Below are 20,778 nucleotides of genomic sequence, written 5' to 3'. Positions count from 1 at the left end.
ATTAAAGCTTATAAATTTTAAAAACAAAACTATACAAGCATGTGTCCTGTTAGCATCACCATCAGCGTGATGTCAACATTACCCATCACGTAGCATCTGGCAAGTTCCATAGCACACTTCTGAGAAGATGAGAGTGAAAAAGGCAAATGATGTATTGGCATGATGACAACAATAGTTTTGACTTTGTAGACCCTCTGAAACAGCCTCAGGGACAATATTAAAGACAGATGATTTAAAGTATATGCAAGGAAGGAGACCACCTTATGAGGAGATTTTGTGAGTCTCCCAGAGAAACTCCTTATTAAACAGATATCTTTTCAGTGCCTAAGCATTCCATTATTTCATCAGAACAGTGCAGGGAGCTAGGACTAGTCCTTCTTCATCACTAATACAAGTGTGTCTCAGAGATATTGTGGGTTTGGTTCCAGACCTCTGCAAAAAAGCAAATATCACAACAAAATAACTCAGATGAATTTCTTGGCCTCCCAGTGCATATAAAGTGTTAAGTTGACAGTATACTGTAGTCTATTAAGTGTGCATTAATGTTATGTCTAAAAAAAAAAAAAAAAAAGATGTACATACCTTAGTTTTAAGATACTCTATTGTGGGGGATGTGGGCAGCCCAGTCAGTTAAGCATCTGCCTTCAGCTCACTCAGGTCATGACCCTGGGGTCCCAGGCTCAGGATCAGGTTCCCCACTCAGCTGGGAGTCTGCTTCTCCCTCTACCCTCCCCCGTCTCATGCTCTCTCTTTCTCACTCTCTCTCAAATAAATAAAATCTTAAAAAAAAAAAAATACTTCATTGCTAAAAAACCCTAACCATCATCTGAGCTTTCAGTGACTCGTAATCACTGATCACAGGTCACCTAACAAATAGAATAATAATGAAGAAGTTTGAAAAATTGTGACAATTACCAACATATGACACAGAGACATGCGGTGAGCAAATGCTTTTGGAAAAATGGCACCAATAGGCTTGCTAGGGGCAGGATTGCCACAAACCTGCAATTTATTAAAAAAACACAGTTTCTGTGAGATACACTTGTAATTCAATTACATTGGCTTATGAAATGGCTTATCAGTTACCTTGGAGGATATCAAGATACTTGGAATTAGAATAGTAGGTTGTGATGGAAAAAATTGGGGAGGGTATTAACCAATGAAGGTAGGAGGAGGAAGGGGTGACCTGGAAACCTGTCTTGCTCTAACTCCTGCCCCTTCACCCCTAGGAGGAGCTCACCAACTGCTCCACGCTTATCCAGAATGTTACAATTAAGGATGCTTTCTCTGAATTTGTGAATTGGAAAGAAGCAGCGTGGGCTTTGCGTGTTTACGTAAGATTGGGGAAGTTGTAAGCATTTAAGTCACTTAGAATAATTCAATCATACAGCTCTCTTGCTGGTAAAAATTTAGAAAAATTCCAAGGTGGTAATAAACCTGCCTCAGAGCCAAGGGAAACCAAAAGAAGCCTTTTTCACACAAAACTAAAACTGAAGATAATTTTGAGAGTGTGTCAAAATGTATTAATCTCCAATTAGGTAACATTTTATAAATACAGGTTCAAAGAGTACAAAATACATATTGTACCTAGAGATCATAAAGCTTTGGCAAAAACAGTTTTCTTTTTTACAAACAAATTTTCTTCTGTGGCTATTCATTCTTAGCCTGCCAAGAACGAGATTGAACTTTTGAGAAAGAAACCTCCCTAAATTAATTTCTCACAGCTATAATGCTCCTTTTTGGGTTTTGGTTTTTATATTTGCTCCCAAAACATTCCAGATTTGACCTCGGTCTCCCTGCCACGATTGCTCAGGCTGATGAACTTGCATGAGGTCACACAAAACTGACTCATTTCTGAGGAAATGAACTCGGGCACAGACATCACATTCATCTGAGCCTGTGTGATCAGGAATGTGTGAAAAATGAGGCCCCAATTTTTCAGTGATTTTCTTCAGGTAACTGTAAACATGAGATGGGCTGAAACTCCCAACTGAGAATCCCAGGCTCCTGGCCCAGTGCCCTCTGTCCCTTCCACTTGTCCTGTGATTCAGCTCACACCCTACTTATCTGCATATCTTGTTTGTTCTTATCTATACTTTCAGAATCCAACTCCTCCCCCCCATCCTTCCACCAGGCCCAAAACATCGCTATCTTTCTCCTTGGCTGTTGCCATAGCTTTCTTTTTATTTAGTCTCCCTGCTGTTTCTCCCTTGTTTGGCCTATTCTCACAACTTTAAAAATCTAAGTCAATACAAATCATGTCATTCTGCACAAAATATCCAAACGCTTCCCATCTTGTTTTAGAAGCCAAGGTCTTTACGCAGGCTATAAGGCTGCCCATGATCAGGCTATGCCTGACAACTCCCTGAAATCATCTGCCCCTCTTTCTCCTGATCAAGCTCTGCCAACCACACCAGCCTCCTTCATTTTGCCACCATTTGGACATGCTTCCACCCCAGGGTCTTGGCACCTACTCTTCTCTGCCTGGAATATGCTTCCGCATAGCCACGTAAGCCCTTTCCCCAACAAATACTCTCTCCTGCTTTATTTTTCTCCACTGCACCCACCGCCATCTAGCACACTCTATGCTTTATTTATTTCATTTATTAGGTGTCTTCTCCCATTAGATAGTAAGCAGAGATTTTTATCTGCTTGCTTGCTTGCTTTTTCCCAGCAACCAGTATAGGTGGCCAATAAATATTTTTTTTGGACAAATTAATGTTATGGCAATACATTCTGGGAAGGAGGACTGGTTCAAATAACTTGGCACTGGAACATCTTCCTGTTCTATGAGAAAGTGTGATTGACCTAGAATGTAGGAAGAAGACTCTTAGAAATTGGTGGTCATGAGGCATAGGGACAAACATAATAGATTTAGAGCCAAAAGGGGGGTTTTAAATTCCACTCCTGGGAGCACCAGGGGGGCTCAGTGGTTGAGTGTCTGCCTTCAGTTCAGGTCATGATCCTGGGGTCCTGGGATCGCATCCCGCATTGGACTCCCCACAGGGAAACTGCTTCTCCCTCTGCCTATGTCTCTGTCTCTCTCTGTGTCTCTCATGAATAAATAAAATATTTAAAATAATAATAAACTTCACTCCTGGCACTTAATAATGTGTGATCTTGGGCCAGTAGCTTCATCTCTGAATTTACATTTCCTCAGTTATAAACGGAGTGTGTACCGAGTCTCTTACAGAGGGGCTGCAGGGTTCAAGAAGCCATGTGTCTCTCAACAGGCCCAAGTGCTGGGGCATGTCTGCCCCCGTGAGCTCAGAACTCCCATCGAAATAGCACAGCCTCATGTCTGTCCTCAGTTGTTCTTCAATCCCTCCTCACCTGCACAGCCAGCCCCACCCTTGTCCAGAAGTGGACGTGGGGGGCTGAGGGCGATGGAGGACTGCTGGCAGTGGGAGCCGTCCTCTTGCTGGGCAAAGAAAAATCCAGCTGGGCTTGTCTCCAACAGAAGCAGAGACCCCAGTACGCCATCCAGGATGACTTGGCCTCTCCTTGCTCTGAGGCTGAGACAAAGGGAATAAACCACACAAAAGTTAAAGTCTTTTCTGTTTAGCATTGGCTTTCTCTTTCTTTCTTTTTTTTTCTTTACCAAGTTTATTTAAACAAGACACTTGACTTGAGGGGGAAACCATGTAGGATTCATTTCTTTTAGAGTAATTTATCTCTACTTACAGACAGATTGCCCTACATGTAACAACTATTAAAAAAAAAAGCCATAAAATTGTCCTTGGTTTTACAGTGATAAATGAAAAACAATAAAAGTCTCCAATTGAACAAGGTACGCAGAAACCTTCATGTTGTTCTCTTTTTGTTGTTGTTGTTGTTGTTAAACAGTGAGAGCAAAATAACTCATTGGAATGTAAGCAGCAGGAGGTGGCAGTGGTGGTGGAGGGAAAGTAGCATTGGCTTCCCAAATGTGGTTTTGCCATCTTGCTCTATAGTATTAACAGCCACGACCCGCCATCAGAGATGGCAAAGAGCCCTCCGAAACCCTTGAAGACGATGCCAGAATTGACATCCTTGAATTCCTGGATTCTCTCCCTAGACTTAATGTTGTTTTGGCAGATCTGATACTATGTCATGACCCAAGGACCTTGCCAGAACTTGAAACATTCTGGAGAATTACTATGGCTTAAAGAGATCCTAGAATTTTATCTTCCTTTTCCATTTGTCCTTTCTGAGAAGCCAAGGCAGTCCCACAGCTGTCTAGACATGACTGGAACTACCCGGGCAGAGAAAATAATTCTCTCTCCTCTGTCTTAGAGCTAACTTTAATCCACAGATCCCTTGGAACGACAGAATGTATTGCCCAAGGCAACTCTAGGTCTGTCAAGATGTATTTGATTTGACCAAGTTCTATCTCCAAAGTGTTACCAGCAGCCACCATCTTGTATAAACCATGGACAACAACAGTTTGAGACCTAATGTGTCAAGAGCTGATCGGTATGATGCTTCTGGGTGAGCTGAAACTTCCTGTTGTATGCCAAGGGAACAGCACCCTTTGAGTCTCTATGCAAGGGACCGAGTAGGAATCACAGAAAGTCAGCATTAGAAGTAATTTCAGATGGGGAAACTGAGTCCTAGAGATGTCAAGTGACTCACTGAAACCATACAAGCCTCATTCCTTTACCAGGAGAGACAAAAGTAGGTAGTAGCAATTTCCAACATAGCTCAAAGACTCTTCTGCGGCCTGATAGAAGTGGTTAGGGGCATTGACTCAGCCAAGAAAAACCATTTCCTAAGTTTAAATATAGCCTCAGGAGGTCAGAGCTTTACTGGAACCCCAAATTTTCCTGAACTCCTCCCTCTGCATGAGGATCAAAGCTATTCCCATCACTGGTTTTTGAAGTACTTCCAGCTTCTCTCACAGTGAACAGGTAAACATCTGGTTTGATACATATGTGAGGTTACATTCTGAGGAATTCTTTTCTTTGGCTCTCATAATTTTGACTATCTTCAGCAAACATGTTTTCTGCCTTGGATCTTGACCACGGTGGGACGGAAACACATTCTTGGGTAGGGAGAGGAAAGTTTCTCCAAGTAGATTTAAAAACAAAAACAAAGAAAACCAAGAATCACCCTATGAAGTGAACACTTATAAAGCCAGACTTGAATGAATTTCCATTCACCCTCATCAGGTTCCAAAACCTAAAGATATCAGAGAACATTTCAACAGTGGCAAAAGATGAATAGAAAGATATGATTTCACAAGTTGGAGCTCATGTTTGGCTTCGTTTATTGGACAGAGATGGACGAGAGGTGATGATGTCATTCAATGAAGTTTGTAATGATTGGTTTTTACAACAAGTAAGTATATAATAATTTTCTTACCATACGATTATTAGAGAGAGACATGACATTTCTTTTTACCATCTTACATCTTTCTGTGAGTTGCATTTATGGTGATCAGCATGTGTCTCATGGAGGGTAGCATCTATAGCAAGCACTGTTCTAGCCGCCCCACTGTACTGGGTCCTGAGAGATAGTTGCAGAGGGAGGTACTAGTAAAAACATTTTCTTGGAGAAATCTGACACTTAATGACAGGCAAATTAATCTATCTGCATGGGTTTTTTTGTTTGTTTGTTTGTTTTAGATTTTATTTATTTATTCATGAGAGACACAGAGAGAGAGAGAGAGAGAGAGGCAGAGACACAGGCAGAGGGAGAAGCAGGCTCCATGCAGGGAGCCCGACATGGGAACCGACCCTGGGTCTCCAGGATCACACCCGGGGCTGAAGGCGGCACTAAACCACTGAGTGACTGGGGCTGCCCCTATCTGCATGTATTTAAAAACAACTTGTGAAATATCATGAAGTGATGTCATGAACGGGAAATAAAATTTAGAAATACGCTGATTATGATTCAGTTTATACTTTGATGGCATGTGATGTCTTGAATATGGATGATAGGGAATGTGACACTGAAATGTTGATCAGTGCTGACACTGAGGTTCATTACCCTCTTCTTTCTAGTTTTCTGTAAATGTTTGAAAATCTCATAATCCAAAAGTTTAAAATAAAGAACTGAGCTCCGACTTCGCTACTAACTACTAACTGGGTGCTTGAGGGTGGCCTTTCTCTCAGCGAGAAAATTCTCTCCTCTATTTTCACAATCTATTCATCTCTGTTGCCTTTTCATGTGGTTTCCAAATAAAATCTGCCTTTAGTCAGTAACTTTGAATTCCTTACTCTAGACTTTTGTCAATGAAAATCCAATTTTAATATAAAACTTTAAATACATATTTTATTTTTCATCCTCAGATACTCCAAGCTACTATAGCCAGCTCTGAGCACATTTTCAAACCAGATCCAGGGAGCATGTGTATCTACTCACGCATGCGCTCATTTCACAGCAATCTTTCAGAGTAATTGACTAAGGATACATAATCCATTTAATGGACATCTGGTCCTAGCCTGTTATAGAATCACTTATGACTTCTGCTGTTTTTGAAAAGTGAAGAAGCATTTGTGGGTGCTGTCCGTGCATTTGCTGAGAAATGATTCTCAGATCAGAGTGCATTATATTGTTTAGGGCTTCAAGTAAAAGACAGCACTGTAAAAACTTACTTTCTTGAAGGAATTGACCTACTACCTCTTCTCTGATTCTAATTATCTAAATGACTGATTTACTCTTCTTGCCTTGAATATCAAGAATGCCAAGTCCAATTAAGAAGTTACTTTCCAATTGTGAAGATAATAAATAATATATGCTCATTATAGAAAAGTTATAAAGGACCGAAAACAAGGGAAATAGAGACATCAAAGAATTAACCCATTATCCCATCATCCAGAAAATTCATTAACGTTTTTTGTAAGAGCCCAAATATGACAGCCAGTTAATGGAATTGACTTACCATCATGGTTGATGTGAGAGCTCACCTCTGACTCGGTTCTGATTTTCCCAATTTGCTACTTTTTAAGTATATGTATTTTGAAAGTGTTTCAAATCACTTTGGGGAAGAAGAAGGGCAAACAAAAATTAATCCTTAAAATAATATGGTGGTAATACCAGGTAACGATTGCCAAGTTTGCATTTCCTGGCATAACACCTATCTGACTGCAAGATTATGAGGATTATATCAGATATCTGGTCACACAATGAAAATTTCAAAGTACTATAAAATAATGATAATAAAAACAGCTCGTGCTTATTGAGTACATTGCTATTTTGCCAGGCACAACAACCCTATAATGCAGCATTTCAGCCTTTGGTGTTACTAAATAGTTCACTTGACTCTTTTGTGGGAGAATGAGGTCCATGCCTTAATCCAGAATGGCTGGAGCTGCCAAAAACTAGACAAGGTAAAGAACTGATTGCCCAGAGAGACGTCAGAAGGAGTGAGCCATGTGGCCAACCTTGATTTTGGACTTCTAGCTTCTAGAACTGGGAAAGAAGAAGAAGTCTCTGTTGTTTTAAACCACCAAATCTGTGGTAATTTGTTATGGTAGCCCTAGGAAAATAACACTTTGATCCCGAAAACAGAGCCAGAAGAAGTTCAGAAAAAGTAAAAACTTGCTTTTCTTTTTTATAGATTTTATTATTTATTTATTCATGAGAGATACACACAGAGAGGCAGAGACACAGGCAGAGGGAGAAGCAGGCCCCATGCCAGGAGCCCAACGTGGGACTCGATCCCGGGACCCCAGGATCACACCTTGGGCCAAAGGCAGGCGCTCAACCACTGAGCCACCCAGGAGTCCCCAGAAAAAGTAAAAACTTGAACTGATTATTGGCATTGTTCAGGAATGCAAGGGGCATGACTTATGAAATCATGGGGCTCTGGCAATTGGAGTGGTGGTTTAGTGGTTGACTAGTCAGGAGGACCGGGTTCAGGGACTGGAATTGGGAGTCTTTTAAAATCTGTTATGCTTTTATTTTCTCTGATTTACATATTTCTGATGATAGTTTTCTGGAATCACTTCTCAAAAATCCCCAGATTTTACTCACCTCATTTTTCCATGATCTCTGATTGGCTTAAAAATAATTCAGTTAGATCCAAACAGGAAGATTAGTTTCCAGGGCCAGAGGAAGCCAATGTTGACCATAACTGGCAAATAGATTTGGGAATACCTGTCAGGGTTTTACATCTGTGCAGTCACATCCCTGAGGTGGATTCATCTGATGCTTTCCACGTTTGTAGAGAAGCAGACTTCCCCACAGGCTCCAGCATTGTCAAAATGATGAGCGAAGCTGGCCAAGCAGAGTAGGTCTCACGGGCTCAGTGGGTGCCTCTCCTGGCATATCCTACGGTATATCTCCAGAATGTTCTTTAATTTATCATTTCATTGGTCAAGTCTACTGTCTCCTGTGCTTCCCTTTGGAAGACTGCTTGTGGGGCTATGATTAGTTAGCCAAGAGCAAGCTAATTCTACATAAACAAAAGATTTCTTCCACAATTCCAAGACTTGGAAAAGTGGTGAAGTGCTGTTTACATAACCCCAAGCCCTGTAATATGGCTCTTAGAGAAAAACAACCATTTGGAACAGAATATACACCCTCACGGTATATTTTCCTTGTCTAAACAAATCCTGCTCTCCCCTTCAAGGTACAGTTTACTCCTCTGGAAGAATGTTCTCAGATTTTCCAGGTTAAGATCCCATGGTACGTTTACAGATTTATATTTTAGTGCTTAATATAGCACTTAATTTTTTCCTTCAGTGTCCTGTGAACAAAATCTATGTCTTATTTTTTCCTAAGTATCCCCTGTGGCCCTCAGAACCCGGGGCACATAGGAGGTACTCAGTAAATGTTTGTAGAATACATTAAAGTTGCTTCAAATTTGGGATCATGAAATGAACTTACACTGTTTCTATTTGAAACAATAGGTGGAAAAGGGAAATTGTTGAATGTATTACATGTAAAGGCACAACTGTTGATTCCTGGGAGGCTCAGGAGCCTGAATTTCTGGGTCACAACAGATGTCTTTCTTCTTGTGGGTTAATTGAAGATGTGAAAAGCATTGAATTAAATCCTGACTGAGTACTTAATATCAGTAGACATTTTAGCATGTATTTTGGTAATTTTTTGGTTAAAAATCCAAGTGTGCCTGTCAATATTTGACCCACACAGCTATCCTTCCCCGCAGGAAATTTCAGATAATGTGTTGAGAGCCTCCTGGGGCCCAGTGATTCTACAGACACAGTCACCTTCTGGGGGGTTAATGCTGACAGATAAACATATGGTGGCTGAGATTAATGACAAAGACAAATGTCACCCCTCTTCCTTAGTAGCAGACCTGCGGTACAAACCCAGGTGAGCAGGTTCTAAAGTCCAAGCTCTTTTTCTTTTTTTTCCCCCTCTATCTTTCAATAGAAACCACCTCCCAGGGAAGCAGCAGCTTTTCTGAGAGCTGCCAGTCAGATTATGAAAAACGATACTGAAAATCCAACCTTGGAGATCAAGAGGGAGTCTCAAACTTTTGCACACTCCTCACAAGACCTTGCCCCCCTCGATTTCTCAAACCACATCTTTGTCACCATTGCCTGGCATATCTTTACCCCTGTTTAAGTCAATCACTGCAAGAAGCCCAGGAGTGACTCCTAGGAAAGTGCTCATTCCTCTAGGCACTGAGCTCCCCTTTCCTGACCCTGCCTCCCACCGACCCCCAACTCCGGGAATCCTTCACCTCTCTTCCCTGGAACTCCTTCTATTTTTTGCATTGATGGACTGATTGGAGTATAATCTATATACCATTTTATATTAGTTTCAGGGGCACAACATATTGATTCAACAATTCTATATATTTCTCAATGCTCACCAAGGTAAGTGTAGTCACCCTATCACTTTATGTCAATGTTATTGACTATATTCTTTGTGCTGTACTTTTCATCTCTGTGACTTTCTGATTTTATAACTGGAAGTTTAGGGGCACCTGAGTGGCTCAGTCAGTTAAGTGTCTGTCTTCAGCTCAGATCAGGATCCCAGAGTCCTGATGGAGCCCCACATTGGGCTCCCCACTTATCAGGGAGTCTGCTGCTCCATGTCCCTCTGCCCCCTCCCCTGCTTGTGCTCTCTCTCTTTCTCTCTCTCTCTTTTTAAAGATTTTATTTATTTATTCATGAGAGACACACAGAGAGAGGCAGAGACACAGGCAGAGGGAGAGGCAGGCTCCCTGCCAGGGGCCCCATGCAGGACCCAGTCCCAAGACTCCAGATCTCGCCCTGGGCCAAAGGCAGACACTCAGCCACTGAGCCTCCAAGGCGCCCTCTCTCTCTCTGTCTCAAGTAAATAAATAAAATCTTTAAAGGACAAAAAGGAAAAAGCTGGAAGTTTGTACCTCTTAATCCCCTTTATCTATTTCAACCAGTTTCCTAAATGTTTCCTTTCATCTTCCGCACTAACTGAACCCCATGCCCCCTCGAGAACAGAGTCCCCCAGAGCCCCCTGCAGTGGGTTTTGCTGGACCTGGGTATGGCGTGGGGAGATGTGTTTTTTGTCTCCCTGACACTTTGAGGCCATTTTCCTTCCTGACTCCATATAAAGTCCTTTCTTTGAATCTCAAATTGTCAAATAATTTACTAACCCCTCCTCTTTCTTAGAGTCACCTACCTCCCCAGGTCCTCCCCTTATCCCTTGACAACCTTAGTCCCTGGCTAACTGTTACTGTCTCCAAAACGACTTCGGTCATAATTATTGGTTATATGCACATAGACGGTTCTTTTCAGTTCCCATCCCTCTTCTCCTCCACTAACCTAGCCCCAGTCTTTATCCTACCTCAGGCGCTTACTCATTTTTTTAAAGATTTATTTATTTATTTTAGAGGAGGGGAGGAGCAGAGGGAGAGGGAGAGAGTCTCAAGCAGACTCCCTGGGGACCATGGAGCTGGAAGTGAGGCTCCATCCCACTACCTGAGCTGAAACCAAGAGTCAGATACTCAACTGACTGAGCCCCCCAGGTGCCCTTCAGGCACTCACTCCTATGTTCATGTCCTAATCTTGTTTCTTACAGACACTGCTACTCATTCATGACCTCATTTTCACACCTCCTACTGTTGTAGGCCACACCCTATTTTTTCCCATTTACTTCTTCAGTTACCCCAACTCCAGCTAAACTTTGTCTGTAGTTTTCTTGTCTTTTTTAAAGATTTTATGTATTTATTCATGAGACACACACAGAGAGAGAGAGAGAGAGAGAGAGAGAGAGAGAGAGAGAGAGAGAGAGACAGGCAGAAGGAGAAGCAGGTTCTTATGGGAAGCTCGATGCGGGACTTGATCCCAGGACACCAGGATCATGCCCTGAGCTGAAGGCAGATGCTTAACCATTGAACCACCGAGGCATCCCTGTCTGTGGTTTTCTTTATTCTTTATCTGTTGTTCTCAGTGGAAGACAATTTCGACCCCAACTCCAACCCCAGGAGACACTTGGAAATGTCTGGAGACATGTATGGTTGTCATAGCTGGATGCTAAGAAGATGCCTTTGGCATCTAGAAGGAGAAGCCAGAGATGCAGCTAGACATTCTACAGTGCACAAGACAGCCCTCCACAGCAAAACATTATCCAGTCCCGACTGTCAATAGTGCCGAGGTTGAGAAATTCCGCTTAATATGACCAGGATCCTCAATATATTGATTTTTCTGGGGCTTATGGATTGCATTGTGTCCTTGAAAAAGAAATATTGAAGTCCTAATCCCTGATTCCTCATAGCATAAACTTATTTGGAGACTAAGTCATTGCAGATATAATTAGTTAAGATGGCAAAAACTTATGGGATTCACCAAATTGACATACCAGTAGGTTCTCCAGTGACATAGCGGGACCCTTGAACAGGGCCTTACTCTCTACACCCAAGCTGACTCTTTTTGGGGTGTGCTTTGTTTTGGTTCACATCTTCCAGGTTTTACAAATCCTTAATCAATGACACAGAACCCCAAGTCCTTAGCATTGGTGTCAAATTTCTGACCAACGACTCCAAGTGTGTAATCTCAGTTACTGTGCTGGGTCTGAAATAATGGTTTTGTTCTACTGTTGATTAAATAACTCTGACAACCTAAGAAAGAGATGATGAAATAATAGATATGGTGCTTTTTTTGGTATAAATTTATTTTTATGCAAAGATAGCAAGTTTAAAAATAATCTTACTGCTTTGTGCATTCTTTATATTAAAGACAGTTAAGAGAAACTAACACAGTTAACAAAGTATTTTAACTGAAATATTTAGGAGGGTTACCCATTTTTGCCCATTTGCAGTTTAATACTTAATATAATCTGATTTACTAAATTTATGAGTTTAGGGGGTTTAAAAATTCATTTTAAAAATTATTATTGGGACGCCTGGGTGGCTCAGTGGTTGAGCAGCTGCCTTTGGCCCAGGGTGTGATCCTGGAGTCCGGGGATCGAGTCCCACATCGGGCTCCCTGCATGGAGCCTGCATGGAGCCTCTCCATGTGTCTCTGCCTCTCTCCCTGTGTCTCTCATGATTAATAAGTAAAATCTTTTTAAAAAATTAAAAAATAAAAATTATTACTGAGGTATAATTGATACACCATTGTTTTGGTGTCAAGTGTGCAACAAGTTGATTTGACAAGTCTGTGCATTACTCAGTGCTCCCTATGATCATAAGTGTAGTCACCATCTGCCACTATTATGTTATTGCAATATTATTGACTATATTCCCTATGCTGTACTTTTCCATCTTTCTGACCTGTTTACTTTGTAAATGGAAATTTGTACCTCTTCTTTTTCTTAAGATTGTATTTATGTATTCATGAGACACAGAGTCACACAGAGTCAGACACTTAACTGATTGAGCCAACCAGGTGCCCTCATTTGTTCTGTTTCTTAGATTGCACAGATAAGTGAAATCATATGCTATTTGTCTTCCTCTGTCTGAATTGTTCCACTTAGCATTATACCCCCTGGGTCCATCCATGTTGTTGCGAATGGAAAGATCTCTTTCTTTTTTGTGGCTAAGTAATATTCCACTGTATATAAATACCATCCTCGTCATTCATTCTTGTATGGATAGATAATCCATATCTGGGCTATTGTAAATAATGATGCAATTAATGTAGAAGTGCATATATGTTGTCAAATTAGTGTTTTTGCTTTCTTTGGGGAAATACCCAATAGTGGATTTATTGGATCATATGGTATTTCTTTTTTTTTTCGTATGGTATTTCCATTTTTAACTTTTTGAGGAATCTCTAACCCACAATAGTTGCACAAGTCTCTATTCCCACCAACAATGCACAAGTTTTATTCTGTTCTTTATTCTGTTCCATTGATCTATGTGTTTATTTTTGTGCCAGTACCTTACTGTTTTGATTACCACACCTCTATTGTAGATTTTGAGCTCTGGGATTGTTATACCTCCAGTTTTGGTCATCTTTCTCAAGACTACTTTGGTGGGTTTAGTTTTTATGATGCTTAAGAGAGTCATAGGTAAATGTATATATTTTCTTTTGAGCTTTATTAAAGTTGCTTATATGTTTAGGAAGGTTTGCTTATGGGGTTTGTATGTCTGCTTTCTTAAGTGCTCGGGATTCTTGGGAAATCCATTATATGAAATATGACAGTAGCTGGAATATTCATGGGAATGAAAGTAACCAAGTCTGTAAATGTGCTTAAATATATAGGAATATTCAAATTATCAGGTTTATATATTCATTTGTTGAATTATACAGATTCAAAATATAAAATAATTTTATACGTTGTATCTCAAGGATTATGCAAATTTCACTTGTCAAATATATAAGCTAACCTAACAATAAGTACAAACTGCATTTGATTTCAAACTAAAAATTCTTAATTTACTAGAATTTTGCAATTTAAAGGTTTAGAAAAAGTACATTTTAAATTTATAACTGTAGGCTATTGAATATCAGTGATAACACAGGATACAGTAAGTATTGTTTTCTGTACACAAAAGCCTCTATGAGATTTAAAAAAAAAAAAAAAAAAAAAGCCCAATTGATGTCAGCCTGTCATGGTTCTAAGAAGTCTTTCTGATGAGAATGACTCTGAGACTGGAAATAATTGAAAAAGTTAGCCAGGACAGAAAGCCTGAGCAGGAGAGAGGAATGACAGTGTGAAAGGAACACAGAATTTCAGTCTTCCTGGAAGTAAAGGATGAAATAGGAATCCCTAGGGAGCTAAATGTCACAACTCCTTATTTGGAAAAGTATTCAAGAGGCAGCTAAACAAAGCTCTCCAATATGCCTCCCACTTCTAAAGCACATACTTGTTAGGATAAAAATGAATCTAACTGCCTTCCTCCAGAACTTTTGTCCATGAAGAGGCCTTGGTGGGCAGCGCCAATTGGGAAACAAGGCTTTGGTTTGTGCTTCGTTCAACAGAATCTGGTGCCAGCTCTGTGGCTCAGGAAACAAAGCTCAATTGTATCTTCCACTCCTCTCTCTTTTTAATCTAATAAACTTTTCTGATGGGCAATGGTACCAGTCAGGCCTCCCCCCTGGTAGCCACAGGATCTCCATCTGCATTGAGGTCAACACACAGGCGTCAATGGTAGGAAGCAGAAATCAGATCAGTAGGAAACATGTGAACAGAATAAAATGTGACCTAGACCTCTGCTCTGCTGCTGGCCCCCCCAGGTTCCCTGGGCTCCTCCTCCTGCCTGACCATTCCCACAGAGCCTCCCAGATTCACTAGGGTTCGACCACAGGTAGCTTGGGCGGTTTCCATGCATCTGCATTCTCAACTCAGGGCCTTCATTGGCATTTGCTGTTTCCTCTACTGGAATATGAACCTTCCCTGCTTTGTCCGCTCCTATATTTCCAGTATCCAGACAGCATTTTCACATAACGCCTCTCAGAGAACCTGTGTGAGTGAGAACATGAATGGAGACTAGGAAGTATAAGAATACTCTTTCAATGGCCTCTTCAGCATTTTCTTGTTTTATTCACCAAAAAAGGAGATAGGGCCCTTCTGGTTAGCACCAGATTTGTTCTCTGCTCTCCATCCAGGAAATGCCCAGCACCCTTCAGAAAGCTTTCTGGAAAACTCACAAAGCAAAGTCTTTTAAAGGTACAGATGGACTGTGTGTACTCAGTCTTTTTTTTCCCCCTTCCTACTGGCAGTTCTTTTATTTTAAAGATTTTATTTATTTATTTGACAGAGAGAAATAGAGAAAGCACAAGTGGAGGAGAAGAGGGAGAAGCATGCTCCCCACTGAGCAGGAAGCCTGAACAGAGCCCTGGGATCCTGATCCGAGTTGAAGGTAGATGCTCGAACAACAGAGCCACCCTGGGATCCCTCATACTGGCTGTTTTAAGTCCTGCTCAACCACATGGAATAAGAGACCAGAATAAAGTATAACCCAATCAGAGTCCTGTCCAATGTGCAGCAAATCCGATCATTGAGCCATCAGGTTTGCAGCAAGGAAAGAGTTTATCTGGGAGGCAGCCGAAACAAGAAAAGACTGGAGGATTTCTTAGAGACACTTCATGTTCCGCAGATTTTTAATTCTATTTTTAATAGGCTTTTTTTTTTTTTTTTACTTTAGAGTTGTGCATGTGTGTTTTTTTCAAATAGACTTTGGTTTTAGGTTCAAAGAAAAATTGAGCAGATGGTATGAGGCATCCCATGTATCCCTTGCCTTCCTCCCATGTACAGCCTCCTTCACTATCAACATCCTGCACAGAGTGGTACATTTGTACCCACATTGATACATCATTATCACCCAGAGTTCATACTATATATCAAGGTTCACTTAGTGTTATATATTCTATGAGTTTCAACAAATGTATGATGACATATATCTACCATTATAGTGCATATAGAATAGTTTTATACTGTAAAAATCCTGTGTATTCCTTTCATCCTTCTCCCACCCCTCTCCCTGTAGGCTCTGGCAATCACTGGTCCTTGATTATTTTGTTTTTTCCAGAATGTCACATAGTGAGAATCATACAGTATGTTGTCTTTTCAGATCTGCTTCTTTTACTTAGTGACGCGTATTTAAGTTCCTTTCATATTCTTTTCATGGCTTGATAGCTTTTTTTCCCTTTTTTTAAACATTACATGATAGTCCATTGGCTGGATGGAGCACAGTTTATTTTTCCATTCACCAAGGACGTCATGGTTACTTTCAAGTTCTGGTGATTGTAAATAAAGCTGCTGAAATCATCCCCATGCAAGTTTTTTTGTGGACATACATTTTCAACTCCTTTGGGTAAATACTAAGAAGTGGGATTGCTAGATTGCAGAGTTAAAAATATGTTTAGTTTTGCAAGAAACTGCCAAATTGTCTTCCAAAGTGTACCATTTTATATTTTCATGAGAAATGAATGAGAGTTCCTATTGCTCCATATCTTGCCAGCATTTGGCAGGGTTAGTATTTGGGGTTTGGGTCATTCTAATAAGCGTGAAGTTGTAGCTCGTTGTTGCTTATACAGGTGCTTATTTGTCACTAGTATACCTTCTTTGGTGAAGTTTCTGTTCAGGTCTTCAGTCTTTTGGAAAATAGGTTATTCATATACTTATTCTTGAGTTTTAAGAGTACTTTGCATATTTTATTTTATTTTAAGGATTTTATTTACTTATTTATTTGACAGAGAGAACACAAGCAGGGGGAGCAGGAGAGGAGAGGGAGAAGCAGGTTCCCTGCAGAGAAGGGAGCCCATTGTGGGCTGGATCCCAGGATCCTGCAATCATGACTTGAGCCCAAGGCAGACGTTTAGTGACTGAGTCACCTAAGCGCCTCTCTTTGTATATTTTAGATAATAGTCCTTTATCAAATATGTATTTTGCAAATATTTTCTCCCCATCTGTGGCTTGTCCTTTCATTCTCTTGACTGTGTGTCCCATGAAGAGCAAAAGTGTTTAATTTTAGTAAAGACCAGCTTATCAATTATTTCTTTAGTAGACTGTGCCTTTGGTGTTGTATCTAAAGAGACATCACCAGCTGCCTCCCTCGTTGGCTGCTCCTGGTCCTGCTGTGTGCTCATTCAGTGTGGACCTGGTACCTCTTTTGTGAAGGGGCTGCTGAGGAGACTCTGGCCCTCACCATGGCCAACCAAAAGCCCAAGGAGGAAGTCAGGACTGAGAACCACGATCATATTAATTTGAAGGTACTGGGGCAGGATGGTTCAGCCTGCTTCTCCCTCTGCCTATGCCTTTGCCTCTCTCTCTGTGTGTGTCTCCTATGAATAAGTAAATAAAATCTTTAAAAAAAAGAAAAAAGAAAACTATAATTTGCTTTCACCACATCCTGACTACTATAGTAGAGTTTTCTCAATTCTTTCGTTTTCCCCTTCCCAGTTTCTTTATTGCACATAACTGTGTAAGTGCACAAGCATATTGTATTTTTTTAAACTAAATGGCCAGTGATATGTTTTGATTGACATCAAATGGACATGAGATGGGGAAAAGGGGGTCCTGTGAAAATACCCCTTTCTCCATTCTTGGCATTCAGCTCCTGTCTTTCTATGTCACAATTTAACAAAAAAAGAACAACATAAAAGTCCTTGCATGTCTTGTTTGATTGGAGAATTTTAATGGTTTTCATTTATTGTTGCAAAATCAAGGACAATTTTATAACTTTTTTTGTATACAGTTGTTACATGTAAGGCAATCTGCCTTTTTAAATTTTTTAAAGATTTTTGATTTATTTATTCATGAAAGACACACAAAGAGAGGTAGAGACAGACAAAGGGAGAATCAGGCTCCTCTCAGGGAGCCCAAGGTGGGACCCAATCCCCAGACTGGGATCATGCCCTGAGCTAAAGGCAGAGGCTCAACTGCTAAGCCACCCAGGCGTCCCCAATCTGACTTTAAGTAGGTGTAAATTGCTCTAAAAGAAATGAATCCTACATGCTTTCTCTTCAGTGAAGTGTCTTGTTGTTTAAATAAACTTCTTATTAAAAATGGGGAAAAAAGTCACCATGCTCAAGTTCACCTGTATTTTTCTCCTACATTATGTTCTTGGACGTTGACAGTTTTGCACTTTCTATATTTAGGTCTATGATCTATTTTGACTTACTTTTTATGAAGGGTATAAGGTCAGTGTTTAGATTCATTTTATTATGTGTGAATGTAATAAAAGTTCTTCCACCATGAATAGTTGAAGAGACTGTCTTTGCTCCACTGTTTTGCCTTTGCTCCTTTGTCAAAAATCAGCTGACTATATTTTAGGGGTCTATTTCTGGGCTCTCTATTCTGTCCCATTGATCTATTTGTCTTCTTTTTCACCAATACTACACTATATTGATTACTGTAGCTTTATAGCAAGTCTTAAAGAGGATAGAGCTGGTCTTCTGACTTTGTTCTTCTTCAATATTGTGTTGGCTATACTTGGCTATTCTTTTGCCTATTAATATAAACTTTTGAATCAGTTCATTGATACCCACAAAATAGTTTATTGAAAAGTTTTTTTTTTTAATTTTTTTTTTAATTTTATTTATGATAGTCACAGAGAGAGAGAGAGAGGCAGAGACACAGGCAGAGGGAGAAGCAGGCTCCATGCACCGGGAGCCCGACGTGGGATTCGATCCCGGGTCTCCAGGATCGCGCCCTGGGCCAAAGGCAGGCGCCAAACCGCTGCGCCACCCAGGAATCCCAATTGAAAAGTTTTTAAAAAGATTTTATTTGTTTATTCATTAGAGACACAGAGAGAGGAAGGCAGAGAGATAGGCTGAGGGAGAAGCAGCCTCCCCACAGGGAGCCGGATGCCGGACTTGATCCCAGGATCCCAGGATCCCAGGATCATGCCGTGAACCAAAGGCAGACACTCAACCGCTGAACCACCCAGGTGTCCCAATTTGTTGAAATTTTGACTGGAATTATGTTGAGTCAAGAATAAATACCATCTGGACAATAATGAGTCTCCCTATCCATGACCATGGGATAGCTTCCCATTTAGTTCTTCTTCACACTCTTTCATAAGACTTTTGTAGTTCTCCTCATATAGATTTTTTTAAAAGATTTTATTTATTTATTTATTCATGAAAGACACAGAAAGAGAGAGGCAAAGACACAGGCAGAGGGAGGAGAAGCAGGCAGAGGAGAAGCAGGCTCCATGCAGGGAGCCTGACAAGGGACTCAATCCCCGGTCTCCAGGATCACGCCGTGGGCTGAAGGCGACGCTAAACTGCTGAGCCACCGGGGCTGCCCTCATATGGATCTTATACATATTTTGTTACATTTATACCTAAGTATTTTTTTGGGGGGGAAAGTAATAACATAAATACGATTGTGTTTTGAAATTCAAATTTCACTTGTTTGTTGCTGGTATATAGAAAAATGATTGACTTTCATATATTAATCTTGAATCCTGTAATTCTGCTATAATCACTTCTTTTTTCAGATTTTTTTGTCAATTCTATCAGATTTTTTACATAGATAATTATGTTATCTGTGAACAAAGACAGTTTTATTTCTTCCATCTTAATCTGTATATGTTCTGTTTTCTTTACATGTCTATTGCATTGGCTAGGACTTCCAGTACAATAGTGAAAAAGAATGGACATTCTTGCTTTGTTCCCAATCTTAGCAGGGAAGTTCTAGCTTTTCACCATTAAGTATCATGTTAGGTAAATTCTATTTTTAAAAGTACTTCCTACGCTGTTATAAATTTGAATACAAAATAACACTTAAGTATCTTTTTATGCCTAATTTTAAATAAGTGCAGCTAATTAAGGTACCATATTTTTCTTCCAGGGTGACTTCTAGGAAATCTTGAAAGGAAGCCCACTCACAGAACTGAAATTCTGATAAATTTACCATTGATTAAGAACATTTTAGGTCTGGAGTAGTTTTCACTTGGTTGGAAGACAATGCTGAGAGCTTCCTCAGGAGCCTCCCTGGAGAAATGTCCAGAAGATTAATGGATGATCGCTGACTCAACCAAATTTTGATCAACCTATAGGAAACTTGGGCTTGGAATTTAGACCCAGTTTACTAATGGCTTGCTTAAACATTGAGAAAGGCTCATTTCCTTAGTGTAAACCCTGTGCTTTTCAATACTAAATTCAATGGCAGATATAAACCAAGTTAAAGGGGCTCCATGACATCTTCTGGAGTCATTTTAGTGTCTTGGTCCTTTAGGACCAATGTCCTTTAGGGCATTCTAAAGAAAGTATTTTATCATATGTTCAGACTTTTTACAAACCTTACTATGGATAGAAAAACAGAAATAAGTTGGTTAGTAAAATCCTCCCAAATGCCAGCAGAATGGACCCCATAATGCTCCTAGACCCTCTGCATAAGAGGAGTTGAAGATGTTTGCCTGTTCACCTCCCTTTAACTTCAGCTTCAGCTACAATCTTTCCTTAACTCTACAGATAGGCAGGGGGCAAAGCAATGAGTTTTTGGTCTTTTGTGTGTGTGTGTGTGTGTGTGTGTGTGTTTTAACTCATAAAGCTTATTTTATTTTATTTTTTAAAAGATTTTATTCATCTATTCATGAGAGAGAGAGAGAGAGAGGCAGATACACAGGCAGACGGAGAAGCAGGCTCCATGTAGGGAGCCTGACGTGGGACTCGATCCCAGGTCTCCAGGATCACGCTCCAGGCCGAAGGCAGATGCTAAACCGCTGAAGCCACCCAGGGATCTCCATAAAGCTTATTTTATTTTATTTTATTTATTTTATTTTTTTTTAATTTTTTTTTTGTTTTTTTTGTTTTTTTTTTTCATAAAGCTTATTTTAAATTAATTTATTAAGAAAGGATTTATAAGGAATACAGGGTGATATAATAAACGTGTAATGCAATTATACAAAGTTTAAGAAATAGATTATTGCCAACTACTAACGTTGTTTAAACTCAAAGGAGAAAAAAATTAAAAAAAAATAAACTCAAAGGAGGGCAATCT

The 20,778-nt window shown here is 40.2% G+C and overlaps 1 protein-coding gene across 23 annotated transcripts in view; it reads left to right on the top strand.

The window, feature by feature from the left end:
* The window catches only part of CD200 (CD200 molecule), a 71,567-nt gene extending 51,176 nt beyond the window's left edge, over nucleotides 1-20,391 (top strand). For 14 of the 23 annotated variants that reach the window (XM_041746802.1, XM_041746795.1, XM_041746785.1 and 11 more), the window contains 2 exons: nucleotides 15,086-15,187; nucleotides 16,832-18,024. In XM_041746802.1, the coding sequence (XP_041602736.1) occupies nucleotides 15,086-15,187; nucleotides 16,832-17,037 (308 nt within the window). In that variant the 3' untranslated portion in view covers nucleotides 17,038-18,024. Of the gene's footprint in view, nucleotides 1-1,229; nucleotides 6,047-15,085; nucleotides 15,350-16,831; nucleotides 18,040-19,626 lie in introns of those variants that run through there. The other 9 variants (XM_041746757.1, XR_005986529.1, XR_005986533.1 and 6 more) reach the window with 9 other exon arrangements.
* Nucleotides 20,392-20,778: the final 387 nt, after the last annotated feature.

Source organism: Vulpes lagopus, chromosome 1 (assembly GCF_018345385.1).
Source record: "Vulpes lagopus strain Blue_001 chromosome 1, ASM1834538v1, whole genome shotgun sequence".
NCBI lineage: Eukaryota > Metazoa > Chordata > Mammalia > Carnivora > Canidae > Vulpes > Vulpes lagopus.
The sequence above is the reverse complement of the archived record's forward strand: the minus strand, read 5'-3'. Positions and strand labels throughout refer to the sequence as shown.